General features: G+C 47.8%; 2 protein-coding genes across 3 annotated transcripts in view; one reads left to right on the top strand and one right to left on the bottom strand.

Annotated features, from left to right (window-relative positions):
• Positions 1-5553, top strand: LOC128342705 (uncharacterized). The gene is made up of 3 exons (XM_053290452.1): positions 1-255; positions 2040-2082; positions 4874-5553. Exons 1-3 carry the CDS (start codon positions 116-118, stop codon positions 5327-5329), a joined length of 639 nt encoding a protein of 212 aa, XP_053146427.1. The 5' UTR covers positions 1-115; the 3' UTR covers positions 5330-5553.
• Positions 5554-9531: 3978 nt separating this feature from the next.
• LOC128342662 (zinc finger protein RFP-like) overlaps positions 9532-16001 on the bottom strand; it is a 32089-nt gene continuing 25619 nt past the window's right edge. Inside the window, exon 8 of one of the 2 annotated variants that reach the window (XM_053290316.1) lies at positions 9532-15270. In XM_053290316.1, the coding sequence (XP_053146291.1) occupies positions 15131-15270 (140 nt within the window). In that variant the 3' untranslated portion in view covers positions 9532-15130. Of the gene's footprint in view, positions 15356-16001 lie in introns of both variants that reach the window. The other variant, XM_053290317.1, reaches the window with a different exon arrangement.

Below are 16001 nucleotides of genomic sequence, written 5' to 3'. Positions count from 1 at the left end.
TGATAAGCACTCCTCCCATACTGCGGCAAAATAGAACCAATCCGCTCTTTCCACGCTCTCTCCCTATACATTTGCACCACCTCTTTTGTACTCTATAAATAAACGCACCCTTCTGATGTTCAGGAGGTCCTGCATTGACACCGTTTCCGCCTTGTTTGTTCCCTCATCTGGTGACCCCGACGTGATCCAGATCCCTCAGCACCCTGCTTACGCGACTGGAACAGTCTTCTTAGTGCACTCAGCTTCGGCTCCCTCGTAAGTATGGGCTCTAGTCTTTCTGTTGATCAGAAACAGCATGCGGAAGAATTGCAAAAAATTATCCGGCAACATTCCGGGGAGGTGGTGCCTGTGCATGATCTCGCTGATCTCTTACGGGAGGTCGATTGTCAATGCCCTTGGTATCCGTACAAAGGGACATTGAAAGCAGAACATTGGAGAAAGATAGGGACCGAGCTGCAGGCGGAGCCACGAGCTCCGATCCAGCACCTCCTGCTCAGCAGAAAGGTGCTGGAAGCAGTCGCGGCTTTCTTCGGTGGGGAGCCTGTGCTCCTGAAATCTGAAGTTGTGGATGCCGCACCCCCTCCATACCCTGTGTTGCTGCCCGCCGTCACGCCGACGGCCTCGGGGCCCCCGAACTCCAGGGCTCTTAAGGAGAAGCTGGGCTTTCGAGGGGTTGTTGTGGAGGGACTCCATCATGCCAAAAAGTCCGGACAAATCCTGGTAGATGGGGAAGAATGGGCTGGAGAGAACCCAGCTCTGTTCCCAGTGATGCGAGGTCCGGTAGACGGCCAAGGAAACGCCCACGTGGACTGGGAACCACTTCCGTATTCGGTCCTCCGGGAGTTAAATCGAGCCGTGAAGGACTCAGGACTCCAGTCTACCTTTGTCCAGGGCATTTTGGAAGGTCTTAACAATGGATACCTCATGACCCCGCACGACTGGAAGGCGTTGTTTCGTATGATTTTAACGCCTTCACAGTATGTGGTGTGGGATAGCGAATACCAGCAGGCAGCCCGTTTGGGCGCCACAGCGCAGATTACAGCAGAGCAGGTTTATGGTTCTGGGCAGTTCGAGCCTCTGGCCATGCAATGCCAGTTGCCTGATGGACACATTAAGGCGGTTGGAATGTGTGTCCTCCGAGCGCTCCGCAGGGTGCCCTCGGCTGGCACCCCGGCTCGCTCCTTTGCAGTGATCAAGCAAGGACCCTCAGAGCCATACACAAGCTTTGTGGACCGTTTGAAGGTTGCGATCGCTCGGCAGTTGGACAATGTTGAGGCTCAGGGAGAGCTGCTGCAAAAATTGGCATTTGAGAATGCCAACGCGGACAGCAAAAAGGCCTTGCAGGGAGTTATCCACCGTCAGACTTATTCCCTGGCGGACATGATTCAGGCTTGTGCTGAAATCGGCTCAAAATCGTACGATATGGGCCTGTTAGCTATGGCTTTGAAACAATCCAATAAGCCCACGGGGAACTGCTACAACTGCCAGAAGCCTGGCCACTTCCGTGCTGCGTGCCGAGCGCCAGGCGGAGGAGCACATAAATCTGGATCGAACCAGAAGAATGCTGGTCGCCCCTCGAAGAAGTGTCCCAGATGTAGCAAGGGCTACCATTGGGCTAACCAATGCCGTACTAACCCTGTAGGAACAGAGACCTCCCCGGGAAACCGGGGAGCGGGCCTTCCTCGGGCCCCGGAATAAAGAAAGAGGAATCATTGCCGACACCCGGATGTGCTGTCGCGCTTGTGCTTCAAAAGAATGCCACCTCAGTGTTCCCAGGGGAAGTTATACTTGTTCCCACATTGCCAGCGACTCCCTTTGAGGGTCCTGAGCCACTGCTTATTTTACCAACGCAAGCAGCGAGCCCTCAAGGGATTTTTGTGGTCCCGGAATTGCTTGACTACATTCCCCAGACATCTATCATGCTTCAGGTTTGGGGGCACATGCCCCTGACCCTTAAGCAGGGAGATTCGTGGGCTCATTGCCTAAGCGTACGGAACCTCACCCCAGTGGGGCCTAAGGCCTCTATGTTATCCCCACAGGTTGCGCTGGTCCAGACGAACATTGCCAGTGGAAAGCCAACTCGTAAGTTTTGGATTCATGGGCACTGCCTCGAAGGGTTGTTGGACACTGGGGCGGATGTGTCGGTCATTACGGTAAAGGAATGGCCGTCTCAGTGGCCTAAGGAGCCCGCCCCCTCTATTTGGGGAGTGGGTGGGGAACAATCTTCTAGCCAGAGCACTGAGTGGTTGGCGGTGAGAGCAAGTCAAGCCGGTCCAGTTATAGCTCACTTTCAACCAGTCATAATACCGCTCCCTTTTAACCTATGGGGACGCGACCTCCTGCAACAGCTGGGAACTCGGATCAACATGCGGGAGTAGCTTCCCCGCACCGAGCATTGGCCCTCACCTGGAAAACTGAAGAACCCATTTGGGTAGAGCAATGGCCTTTGCCAAAAGACAAATTAGAGGCTCTGCTGCACCTGGTAAAGGAGCAGGTGCAAGCTGGACACTTGGAATTTTCCTCTAGCCCCTATAATACCCCTGTTTTTGTGATAAAGAAAAAATCAGGGAAATGGCGACTCTTACATGATTTGAGGGAAGTAAATAAAATTATTGAACCCATGGGCCCCTTGCAATGTGGACTACCTAATCCTAACTTAATACCTGCGGGTTACCAGGTCGCCATCGTAGATTTGAAAGACTGTTTTTACACTATTCCCCTTCAGCCTCAAGATAAGAAAAAGTTTGCTTTCACGGTACCAGTTCTGAATAATGCCCAGCCCACACAAAGGTATCATTGGTCTGTATTGTCCAGGGCATGTTGAACAGCCCTGTGCTGTGTCAGCTTTACGTGCATCAAGCATTATCGGAGTTTCGTAAGCGTTATCCGACCCTCCTAGTTATTCATTACATGGATGATATCTTGGTATCGGGGCCTAGATTACCTCTTAATTGGTTACCTATTCTAACTCAGTCCCTGAGAGAGTTTGGGTTAATAATTGCACCTGAAAAAATCCAGCTCTCCGAGCCCTTTTTGTATCTTGGCCACCGTTTGATGAGCGCCTACGCCATGCCCCAACTACCCGAAATTATTTTGCCACCAAAGCTGACTTATGTACACTTACAACAAATCTTAGGGACCCTTAATTGGGCACGGCCATACTATAAATTGACAACTAATGACCTCCACCCGCTTTTTGAGGCTCTTAAGCAAGGCCGACAACCGGCTGACCTCATTACATTATCTCAGCCTCAGTTAGAAGTGATTAAGAAGGTGAATATCGCCCTAAAAGAGCGTTGGGTAGATCGTGCAATAGAAAATATGCCCCCTGCACTTCTAATCGTAGCAACCCGACCTCAGTTCACCGGAGCAATCGCTCAAGTCTCCTCGTCGGAGGTGCATATCTTGGAGTGGCTCCACCTTGCACATACGCCAAAAACCACTGTCTTGACTCAATTGGCTATGCTAGCTTTGATCCTCCGCAAAGGGCGCGATCGTTGCTTGGCCCTTTTTGGCATGGATCCTATTCGACTCCACATACCCATCCCCCAAAGTGACTGGGAGTCTGGTTTCCGTTCTTCCTTAGCCTTGCAACTCGCGTTAGCTGATTTTACTGGAGAGGTTGCATACCACCTTCCCAAGGATGTACGGTTGCAACTTCTCCCCCATTTGCCTATTAGACTCGGCACTTGCCTAAGCCCAGCCCCCCTCCAAGGGGCGCCCACTGTCTTTACTGATGGGTCACCTACCAGAGGTGTGATGACTTGGCAGGTGGATGGTGAATGGAAAGCCCGATATACTACCCCACAAACATCTCCGCAACGTGCAGAGCTTGCTGCGGTAGTCCTGGCTTGCACAGTGTTTGCAGACTCTAGTTTTAATTTAATCACTGACAGCTTGTACGTTTATAATGTCCTCACTGTACTTGAAGGAAGTTATGTCTCTCACAATCTAGACAGGAACCTTCTTGGTTTGTTTATTGCGTTGCAACGTCTGCTGGCGCAGCGCAGAACGCTTCTCTTTGCCGCCCATATTCGCAGCCATCAACCCTTTCCAGGCTCGCTGGCAGAGGGAAATGCAAAAGCTGATCAGCTGTTACGCGCCTTTCCAGTCTCCCCAGCGCAAAGTCATGCCATGCACCATCAATCTGCCCGCAGCCTCGCCCATAGGTTCTCTATTCCCCTCACAGACGCCCAGGCCATTATTCAACAGTGCCCCCAATGTTCAGGCCAAGCCTCTTACCCGTCCACAGGGGTAAATCCCAGGGGGTTGGGAGCCAATGCGTTGTGGCAGATGGATGTAACGCAGTGGCCCCCATTTGCTCCCTGGCGCTGGCTTCACGTTACAATCGATACTTACTCAGGGTACATTTGGGCCACCCCGCAGAAGGGCGAAAAAACTCGCCATGTCTGCAATCACCTTGTCCGCTGCTTTGCAGTCATGGGACAGCCGTCCGCTTTAAAAACTGATAATGGCCCTGCCTACTGTTCCTCGGCCTTTGCTTCCTTCTGTGCGCGTTGGGACATCCGTCATACTTTCGGCATACCTTACAACTCAACAGGCCAAGCTATCGTTGAACGGGCCAACCGCACTTTGAAGGCTGCTTTGGTTCGACAAGACAGGAAAGGGGGAAGTCCCCTGTCCTTGCCGGACAGGGAGCAACTGCTTGCACATGTTCTATTTACTATTAATCACTTAAACCTTATTTTCTCTGATTCTCATTATTTATCCCGCGTACAAAAACACTTTCGCACCACCGAGCCGTCCCCCCGGCCCTTGGTGCGTTACAAGCGCCTGCCGGACCCGCAGTGGAAAGGTCCTGTTCCCCTGATCACTTGGGGCCGGGGTTATGCTGCTGTGGATCTCCCAACAGGCCCGTTGTGGGTACCTGCCCGCTGTGTTCGACCCACCCAGGATGTCGTGGCATCAAGGTCTGTCCAACCCGATCCCGAACTTCGGTCTCCACCTGAAGGAGAGCTTCCCGGCACAGCCCCGACAACGAGGCAGCAACAGGAAGAACAACCCGCCAGTGACCTGGGGAATGGTGAAGAATCTGGCAGCGCAGGCGACCGTGCTCCTGGAGCAGGAGGAAAAAGAAAAGACCCCTGAGAACTTTCTGGCAGCCGTGTTTGCAGCCCTGAATGCAAATTCTTGCCTTATTCTGTTTTGTTATTTCTTCTGCCTTTTTTATGTACCTACTGAAGCTTTGCCCTTGGCTTCTCTTTCACACCCCAACATGTGGGTCCGTCACGCGTATTATATGTTTCACACCCATGGAACCAATGTCTCCCTGATATGTGAGCACCCATTATGCATATCACCATGTTAAAACAGAAAAGGGGGAGATGTAGGCTGATAAGGGTAAACACCCCACCCAGGACTGGCATACCATACTGGAATGTGGCGGTCGCACCCTGATAAGCACTCCTCCCATACTGCGGCAAAATAGAACCAATCCGCTCTTTCCACGCTCTCTCCCTATACATTTGCACCACCTCTTTTGTACTCTATAAATAAACGCACCCTTCTGATGTTCAGGAGGTCCTGCATTGACACCGTTTCCGCCTTGTTTGTTCCCTCAATTCATTCCATTTATAAACCACCTAGCACCTGAATCTCAAGGTGTTAGGTGGCATGTAAATGTAATAAGTCAATGAATCAAATCAATAAATTTTTATTCAAGTGTACACCACCTGAATCTCAAGGTGGTGTACACAACTTAAAACAATAAATAAAACTCAATAAAAACAATTAACACAATTTTAAAGTCATAATTTTTAATATAATAATTTTCAATAAAAGAACTTCTTAAAAAGAGTTTTAGCAAAAGGCCTAAGAAAACAAGTTCATCTTAAGCAATTTGAAGGCAGACAGAGAAGGGCAATAGCTTATACTTACAGGGAGTACATTCCAAAGCCCTTGGGCAGCCACAGAGAAGGCCTGGTCTCACATCGCCACCAAAAAAAGCCACTGGCAGCTGTAACCAAACCTGACCATCAGATCTCCAGGCAGAAGGGACAAGTGGCTTCATCACAGAGATCCCTGAGGGGACCCCCAGCTGCCATGGCTGCCTCACATTAACAACAGAGCAACAACTTTACTTTTGTTTGAGCAAATGGGCGATACTCTTCCTGAAAAGGATTCTGGATTATGTCAGCTCAACAGCATGTGGGAAGCTGACTGAAAGACCCACAGAGTTCTTCATGGTCAAACACTGCCATCTCTTGGGTCATTGAGCTCAAATTAATTAAAAAAAAAAAAACCTTCACCCTTTCCTCCCTACTTGAACCAATAGCTGTTTAATATGTGCTCTGTCACTGAGTTATAGACCCTCCCTTGGTAAATATAGGCCCCTTCACGCATAACGGCAAACCATGGGTCCAACAGACCCGTGGTTTGCTCCCATTCTCCCCACTGCATTCCCAGACCATCCGATCTGGAGTCTGGGAAGCTGGGGTGGGGCTGGCTATGCGAGCTTCCTCCTTTGCATAAAGAAAAGCCACGGCAGCCAAGCAGAGAAGGAAGTGGGAGGAGCTTCCTACCCTCAACTCCAGTTGAACATAAACTGTCACCTTCAAACAATGCAATGGCACTTTCTGATGGAGGTTTTGGCGGTGAGACTGAAGTGCAGCTGAGGGTTCGGATTCAGGTTTGGGGTCGGAAACCTCGGGTCTTTCTTCTTTCAGAACCAGCAGCAAACCTGAACCTCTGGCATAGTTGCCCGGAATCCAGTTTGCCATGATGTGCGAAGGCAGCCACCGAGTTTTACAAAGTTGGCACCAACTGAGGTATATATTTTTATTCATGGACAAAATGCTTCAGAAAGGGTTCCGTGTAATTCAGAGGCTTGCCTCCAGCATTTTGAACATTAAATAATTGGTCCACTTCCTGTGTTGCCTCACCTGTTCTGTGCCCTTTCATATATGCAGACATTATTCCTAAGAATTTGGCAGTGATATAAGGGGATGCCAGGACTTGTGCATTTGAAACCTTCATTGAAGGAAGCTTCCCAAACTGATTGAAGAAGAGCCTCTTTGCAAACAAGTGGATAGAAAAGACAATTGTTACCCCATATCATCTAACTCTGTTGGGGGCTCCACTGGCCCTATGTTACTCTCATGGGCAGTCTTCCCTAGCAGAAGGAACTTGAGACTGTTCTTGTTAGATCTCAGCCCTGGAACCTAGGGAACAGTAAGAGTATCTTTGAGCACAGGCAGAGTGTCTTTGACCCACCACCAAGCACATTCCTGCACTGTAGGAATTACTGACTCCTGCAGTTTCTCTACTTCACGTCTATCCTACCTTTCCTCTTAATAGTTCCAAGAGGCCTGCTTTAGCCTCACAACAACCCTGTGAAGTAGACCCCCTCTGTTATGACACCTGTCCAGTGGAAAATATGGTAACTACGAAATCTTTTCACCCAAGACTAACCTATGTGAAGAAACAGAGTGACACAAGAAAAGTGAGACATGCTTTTGTGACAAAACAAAGATGTCAATCTTAGCCCAAGTATGTCTTATACTTCCACTCCAACCTGAATGCTCTGAACGGGGGACATTAGGAGAGGAGAGCTGGTCTTGTGGTAGCAAGCATGATTTGTCCCCTTAGCTAAGCAGGGTTGCATATGAATGGGAGACTTAATGTGTGAGCACTGGAAGATATTAGGGGATGGAGCCACTGAGAAGAGCAGAAGGTTCCAAGTTCCCTCTCTGGCATCCCCAAGATCGGGCTGAGAGAGATTCCTGCCTGCAACCCCGGAGAAGCCACTGCCAGTCTGTGACGACAATACTGAGCTAGATAGATCAATGGTCTGACTCAGTATATGGCAGCTCCCTATGTTCTTATGTTATGTTCCTCCCTTTTGGTATTGAATTATCATCTACCCTGATTATCTAACTCTGCTGGGGGCTCCACTTTCATTCAACCATTAAGGTATAAACTAAGAGGTCATTCACACAATCAAAAACTTTGTTCTTCCTGGGTTTGGGAGCTATGTGCACTTTGCAACAGTTAAAGTGCTGCAAAGTGCCACGGAATGAGGCAGCGGTTCTCAGGCAGTTTTCTATGCAATGTGACTAGGGATGTGCAGCATAGGCATAACGATAGGGGGGCAGGGGGGGCAAGTGCCCCGGGCGCCACCCTGGCTGGTCACGTGGGGGGCGCCAAAAGTGCCCCCGCGCCGATCCCCTGGCTTTCCCGTTTTTTTGTTTTGTTTTGTTTTTTAGTGCAGGCAGCAGTCGAGTCGAGAGTGAGCAGTCTGACCGGGCGTGGCGCCCCCCCTCCCCCGGTCTCGGTGCCGCCCCCCGCCCCCCCCCCATTGCTCGGTCGGCTCTGGTGCCGTGTGCGGGCGCCTAAAATTTGTCGTTATCATCACAACAGCTGAGCATGTGCAGGAGGAACAACAAGCAAGTACTCTCCGCGGCACTCCCCAGTCCCCGCCCCGCCACCAGTCGCGCATGCGTGGTGCTGGTGGTGTGGTGTCCGACTCCTCCTCCCAGCTCGCCGTGCAGCACGTGCGTGACTCGGCGACGAGGCAGAGAGTCGGAGTGACGGGACACGGAGCGTTTTTCTGCTGCTGAGGCGTGAGGCCGCTGCACACTGAGCCCGCACACAAGCCAAGCAAGCAGCACCAGCCAGGAGTGGACAAGGTGTGTGTGAGATCATCATCGATGATAGATCAATGAAATCTGTGTGTGAATTTGGTCGGGGGGGCGGGCGGGCGCGGCGGAGCGGGCTAACAACACAAGCCAAGCAAGCAGCACCAGCCAGGAGTGGACAAGGTGTGTGTGAGATCATCGATGATAGAAGATCAATGAAATTTGTGTGTGAACTTGGTCAGGCGGGCGCGGCGGGGCGGGCTTGGCATTATTGCATTTTGCTCCGCTTCACTGGTTTCTTCCTTGGTCAGGATCGGGCTCCTCCCCAGCATCTCCCTTCCCAGCCTCCCCACCTCTCTCCCTTCTTCCGCTGAACTGGATGATGGGTCCTTTTTTACATGACTTACAGTTTCTCCCTTCCGTGGTCTGCTTGCTCTCCATGCCTTTTCTCTTCATTGTCTGCTCCGACCTTTAATGTTCCAATTAGCTTTGAAACAATGCCTTCAGCTCCATCATGTGATTAGGGTTTTTTCCTCGCTCGCTATCTATTCTTTTGGTGTTGTAATCTCTGGAGACCTGAAGGAGCGCCTTTCTCTTTTCCTCCCTTCCCGGCCTCCCCACCTCCCCTTTCCCTTCTTCCGCTGAACTGGATGATGGGTGGGTCCTTTTACATGACTTTAGTTTCTCCCTTCCGTGGTCTGCTTGCTCTCCGTGCCTTTTCTCTTCATTGTCTGTCTGCTCCTTTAATGTTCCAATTGGCTCTGAAACAATGCCTTCAGCTGCATCATGTGATTAGGGTTTTTTCCTCGCTATCTATTCTTTTGGTATTGTAATCTCTGGAGACCTAAAGGAAGGGAGGGGAGTGGGGGAAGTTCTCATTTTCCCTCTCTGTTACCTTGATGTCTATCCAATTCATATCAATAAGACTCTTATTAGTTACGCCTCTGCTCTTATTGAAATGAATTGGATAGACATCAATGGTAACAAGGTTACCATTTTTGGTAACCAGAAATGGGAGATATATGATTTTCAGCATTTCCCAGAACCTGCCTAACTGTTGCTTAGTGGAGCTTAGGGTGAATAACTACAGTAAAAATAATTCAGTTCCAACAGACATTCAGAACAGGGCCCTTCTTCTGAGTACTATGCTGCTATTTGAGAAAAAGTCCATTCTCTTCTCAACATATTAAAAAGTTTTAGTGGGGTTTTACTGAGTTCAATGGTCATTTGGAGTAAGAGGGAAAATGGAAAGAGGGGACACGTCTGTCTAAAACTGAAACTATTTTTAGACTTACAAAAATGGGAGAAATATGATTTTCAGCATTTCCCAGAACCTGCCTAACTGTTGCTTAGTGGAGCTTAGGGTGAATAACTACAGTAAAAATAATTCAGTTCCAACAGACATTCAGAACAGGGCCCTTCTGCTGCCACTGCAGTCATAAATGCAGTCACAGCACAGAGAGAGAACTCTGTGTTGCATCTTCCCATTTCCTTGCAGTTGTGAAGTATACAGAAAGCGAGGCTATTTTTACTCCACTCATAGTAGCATATCTCTTAGTGTCAGGAACAGTAGTTATCTTTTATATATTTGCAGGGATCACTGGAGACAGATTGTCATGCAGATACAAAAAAACAACAACAAACAACTTCAAGAAGATGACACAATAGTTGTTTCTGATAAACATGGGAACCAAAGACTTGATACCTGTGTGAACAACCAAGAGTATGAAGGCTAATAAATTGATTACACCAGTTCCCCAGAGAATGGTCCTGCACCTCAAGTTGCTTCTGTTCTTTCGTCAGCTTTTCCATCCCAAGCCCTCAAAAACAGTCACTCTCTCAATCTCCACACAGAGGCTGCCTGCCTGTCTCAAGCTGCTTGTTTTGTTCTTTAGACACTCACATATCAGTCCCTCTCACCAAAGGAAGGATACTGCTATCTTACAAGATACTGATTAATTCCCTCACCTTCTAGGGAAGTCCCTCATTAAAAGATACTCCCAGTCAATTTATCAACTATTATCTCACCTTAAGAAACATCCATTGGCCTCCTGAACTATTAGCCTAACAAAACAATAGAAAGCCAGCAATAATCACCATCATAACCTCAAATTCATTACAGTTTAATTTGGACAGTACACCAACACCAAACTGAAAACATAGTAGACTGTACATATCACTTCATGATATATACATGATGAACAAATCATAATTGGATATCAATCCAGAGAAAATTCCGAGTTCTGTGGTTGATGTCTTTGTTACACAGAAGTGATTTCTGACTGGCAGATTCTAAGTGGAACAGTCTGGACTTTACTTTCCCACCTGTGATTATGTCATTTTATATTCTTTTTAGTTGATGCAGAATACAATTTCACTGCAGCTGTATGAATGTTGATGCTGCACTGCTTAATGGAAAAGCGTAGCAGCTCAAAATTAAGTGTAATGCTTAATTACTGAGGCATTACATTTTTATATAGAACTTCTGCTATTTCTGAATGCTTCACTTGCTGATAGTGCCCTACTAGTCATGCGTATTTATCTGTTGCAGAGCCAGGTCCATGTGGCAGTGTTTAAGCATCCATCAAATCCCACTTCCCTTATTTCAGGTTGTAGGCATCTTTGATTCCATCACTAGCTTTCACCATGACATCAGGAATGCCCAGCATATTCAGAAAAATATCTTCTCATCCACACGGGATGTCCATAGGCATTAGTATCATTTTTCATTAGGTAGATTATTCTAAAGTCTTCTAGGCTATTTTATCGTATGTAAAGACCGTATTTACCCAAATACAATTCTGAATTTCAGATGAGTCCCTTAAGCAATAGAGGTTAAATGCAAGTTCTACCTATATTACCCAAAAGGAAGTGGACTCCAAATTTAAGATGATTTATAACATCAAAGAATTGGGGGGGGGGACCTAGTATTGGATTCAGGCAAATATAGTACTTAGTTCTACCTCATCTGTCCAATTCTAAAACTCTATGATTCTATGTCAGGGATTAGCTTTCAAGCCTCTGGGCCTTGCCATAAATTATGTGGCTGTATGTGGAAGACAACTGATCTTGGAGACAGGGACCATCTTATTTATGTATTATTTGTTTTTCCTATGTAAACCGCTTTGAGAACCTTGGTTGAAGAGTGGTATATAAAGTTGTCACCGACTTGACAGCACTTAATTTATCTATCTAATCAATTTATATAAAGTTGATAGAAATTTTTCTCACTCTCTCATAACACTAGAACCAGGGGATCCTCCCATGAAACTTAGGTCTGAAAAAAGGAAGTGCTTTTTCCACACAACCCATAATCAACATATGCACTTCTTGGTTGCAAGCATGAAACCAAGGTCTACCTTGGTTTGCATTTGAATGGGAGACTACATGTGTGAAGCACTGCATGATGTGGGAAGAGCACTTGCATGCTTGCATGAAGAAGCTTCCAAGTTCCCTCCCTCGCATCTTCAAGACACAGCTGAACGGCACTCCTGCCTGTAGCCTTGGAGAAGCCACTGCCAGTTTGTGCAGACAATTCTGAGCTAGATGGACCAATGGTCTGACTCAGTATAAAGCAGCCTTTTTGACGCCAGTCTGTGCCAGCCACATAGCTAACAGGAGGAGTTCCTTCAATTTGCCAGTGGACATAAGGGTGGTTAAGAGAGAGATTAAATTAGGCCAGCTGTTTGTGCTGCAAGCATCTGGGTAGAATGAGGCTACTAACTATGTTAGGGGACAGCAAATACAAAAAATAAATACTATTTTCTCTCAAAAAACAATAATAGCACCTCTGCTGACTGGAACTGCAGGCACACAACCAACCACAAACCAGCACTTTGAACCAGCCAACTGTAAGTAAAGCAAACCTTTCTAAGTCAAATGCAATTTGATGTTAAGCAGTGTAATTTATTGTAAATGAATTAATTTGATATTAATGAAGTCAATATTGCTTGACTTCATGTGCTGAGCTGCATTGATGGGGGGGAGGAATTTAAAATCTTGTCTCTGGGCCCACTACAAACTTGCTATGCCCAGACTTCAATACAGAAACAGTTGTGGGGGTGTGCTGGCTCTCAAGAATTCCAGTATACTGGAAAGCATTATTGTGTAACCCGGGGTGTCAAATGCAGACATAGGTGTGCATAGGGCATAGGGCTCCTTGGAGGAAGAGTGGGATGTTGACATAATGAACACATTCCCTTAGAGATTCGAACATCATCATGCCACCGAGGAAGGCAAGTGGAGCTGCAGGACGGAAGAGGCGGAGGCTGGAGGCAGAGGAAGCCCAGAGGTCGAGCAGGGTCCTCGAGTCATTCCTTACAAGGCCCGGGACAAGTAGCTCCACACCACCTCCCACAGAGTCGCCAGCACAAGTGGAGGAGGAAGTCCAGCCAGATGAAGGTGGATCAAGTGCACATCTGCCCCAAGTGGAGGAGGGAGTCCAGCCAGATGAGGAGGCTGCCACAGAGAGTGTGGACGTGACAGGAGGGGAAGCCAGTGGTGATGTCGAGTCTACTGATGAGAGTGAGACTGAACCCAAAGGAGGAGGAGGACACTATGTGCAGTGAACCGGATACTGACCAAGAGCCTCTAACCGTTAGGCCGGAAGTGATTGAGCGGCATGACATCGGACTTCTGCAGTTTGACAAGGCAACTGGAAGACCGATTATCCCTGACATGCTGAGAGAAGAAATGATAAAGCTGGGTGCAAAGTATTTCCAGAACTCTGAGGGGCCTTTCCTACCATCTAAAAACTGTGCGATGAACAAGACTTGGTTCAGGAAGAGATTGGGAGGTGGCTGTGGTGCGGAGGTGACTCGCCCATGGCTGCTCTATTCCCCTTCTAAGAGGTCGGCATTTTGCTTCTGCTGTCTTCTCTTTTCCCGATCAGAGCATCAGTCAACACTGGAGCAGAAAAGTGGATTCAACAACTGGAAAAAACCTGAAAGGATTCCTGTTCATGAGAATGCCAAGAATCATCTGGAGTGCTTCGCACAGTGGATAGAAATGGAGAGAAATATAGCTGGAAACAGAGGACTCATTGATGCGGAACTTCGGTCACAGATTGAAAAGGAGAAGCAGAGGTGGCGCGAAATCTTGACAAGAATCCTTAACTGCATCAAATACCTTGCAACTCAGAACCTGGCTTTGCGAGGACATAGGGAGTCACTTCAGCGATATGACGCCAATGTAGGAAATTTCCTTGGCTTAGTAAAACTATTGGCTACTTGTGACCCAGTCATGAAAGAACACCTGACCCATGTGGAAAGTCATCCTGGATCCACCTCTTATCTCTCACCGGCAGTCCAGAATGAATTCACCCACCTGATGGCATCCACTGTTCGCAAGAGTCTACTGGGAGGCATTCGCAAAGCAAAATACTATGGCCTCATGTTCGACTCGACTCCTGACCTGGCACACCGTGAGCAGATGTCACAAGTAGTTCGATATGTAGAAATTGATTATGAGAGGAATATAGTCCATGTGAGAGAGTCCTTCCTTGGTTTTATCCAGGTAAGCCGGAAGGATGCTGAGAGCTTGACTAAAGACATTTTGGAAAAGTTAGAGAAGGACGGAATGGAGCTGCAAGATTGTCGGTCACAGTGCTATGACAATGCTGCTGTGATGACTGGACACAGAAGTGGTGTTGCCCGAAGGATACATGAGAAAAACAAGCTGGCAGTGTTTGTGAATTGCGACAATCATTCACTCAACTTGGTGGGTGTACATGCAGCCAAAGTGGATGTGGAGATGGAGTCATTTTTTGGAACCATTGATTCCGTCTACGTGTTTTTTTTCTCACTCAACACAGCGCTGGCAAAGACTCAGAGACGCCGTGCCTGTGTCTCTTAAGTCAGAGTCTGAAACCAGGTGGAGTTCAAGGACGGAAGCAGTGAAGCCAGTCAACAATCACCTGGAGAAGATACTTCAAGTTCTTCAGGACATGAGAGATGATGAAGATGAGAACGTTGAAAGCAGAAGTGATGCAAAGCTGCTGCGCAGCCACTTGTTGACTTATGAATTTCTGACTCTACTAGGTTTTTGGAATAAGATCCTCGCTCGAATTGACAGTGTTCAAAAGAGGCTGCAGGATCCTAAAATGAACTTCCACAATGCTGCTGTGCATTTGAAAGCCCTCCAGGATTGTTTTCATGGTGTGAGAGAAGTGCTGGTCAGTGAGGCACTCAACATAGGACATCGTCTCTGAAGAATGGGATGTCGACTTTGAAAGACGTCCGAGACGGAAAAAACGAATGCCTGGTGAGAAATCAAGAGACGCTGGGCTAACAGCTAGGGAGGAGATGGAAAGAGTCATGAAGGGAGCACTCGACCGTCTTAACAGAGAACTGGGTGAAAGGTTCACTCGCCTGCATGACACTGATGCCAAGTTTGGGTTCCTTCTCGATATCGAGGGACTGTGCTACAGTGCTGACACAGAGAACCTAAAGAAGAACTGTGAAAATTTCTGCAAAATGTACAGCACTGATGTTGATGTGGAGCTATATGACGAGATTTTGGTCTGCAGAATGTTGCTAGCAGCACGGACCGACATGAGAGTAGCAAGACCGGAACAGCTTCTCGAATTTATAGTTCAATTTGGATATGACGCCACCTTCCCCAACTTGCGCATTGCTGTACAGATCATGCTGACCATTGCAATTTCCGTTGCCAGCTGTGAAAGATCATTCAGCAAGTTAAAGCTGATACTTTCCTGTCTGAGAGCTTCCATGGGTCAAGGCAGACTCTGTGATCTTGCTCTGCTGAGCATAGAGAGAGAGGAAACAGACAAAACTAACTTTGATGGCATCATAGACCAATTTGCATCTATGAAAGCAAGGAGGGCCAAGTTATGATTTCAGGTTATATATTTTTGGTTATTTATTGCATTTTGGGTTATTTATTGCATTTTGGGTTATTTATTGCATTTTGAAATTTTTGGTAATTTTTGTAATTTTTTAAATTTTTTAAATAAAAGTTTTCTGAAACATGTGTGTCAGTCAGATGTATGTTGGGGGGGCAGGGGGCGCGGCGGGGGCGGGGGGGCACAATTTCAGTGCTTGCCCCGGGCACCGTTTTCCCTAGTTACGCCTCTGATGTGCAGACTGATCTGGGGGTTTGGTCTGGGAGTCCGGGGGTTCAAGGTTGAACTGAACCCCACCCCCAGTTCTGTCCAGACTGGAACCGAACCTAGTCACGTGTTTGGGATTTTTAAAAAACATTTTTTTAACCGTTTAGCCCCTTTGGGAGGCTTTCTCTAGGCTGGGGAGTGGTCCGCGAAGGTTCCCACTCTCCCCACCAGCCTCCATCATCACCGCCCTAGCCTGTCCTGTCGCTTCTTCTGTCTCGTTCTGGCCTTCCGAAAATGGTGCAGTGACCATTTTGGATGCCACCGTGCATGGGCAG

This window comes from Hemicordylus capensis, chromosome 2 (genome assembly GCF_027244095.1).
Source record: "Hemicordylus capensis ecotype Gifberg chromosome 2, rHemCap1.1.pri, whole genome shotgun sequence".
Lineage (NCBI taxonomy): Eukaryota > Metazoa > Chordata > Lepidosauria > Squamata > Cordylidae > Hemicordylus > Hemicordylus capensis.
Note: the sequence above shows the minus strand (reverse complement) of the source record. Positions and strands in the feature narration are given on the sequence as shown.

Bases quoted from the DNA above. Each gene is read 5' to 3' on its own strand.
- LOC128342705 (XM_053290452.1), top strand. From the start codon at position 116: ATGTTCAGGAGGTCCTGCATTGACACCGTTTCCGCCTTGTTTGTTCCC. The intron at 256-2,039 runs GTAAGTATGGGC...TTATCCCCACAG, and splicing joins CACTCAGCTTCGGCTCCCTC to GTTGCGCTGGTCCAGACGAA. The intron at 2,083-4,873 runs GTAAGTTTTGGA...ATCTCCCAACAG, and splicing joins TGCCAGTGGAAAGCCAACTC to GCCCGTTGTGGGTACCTGCC.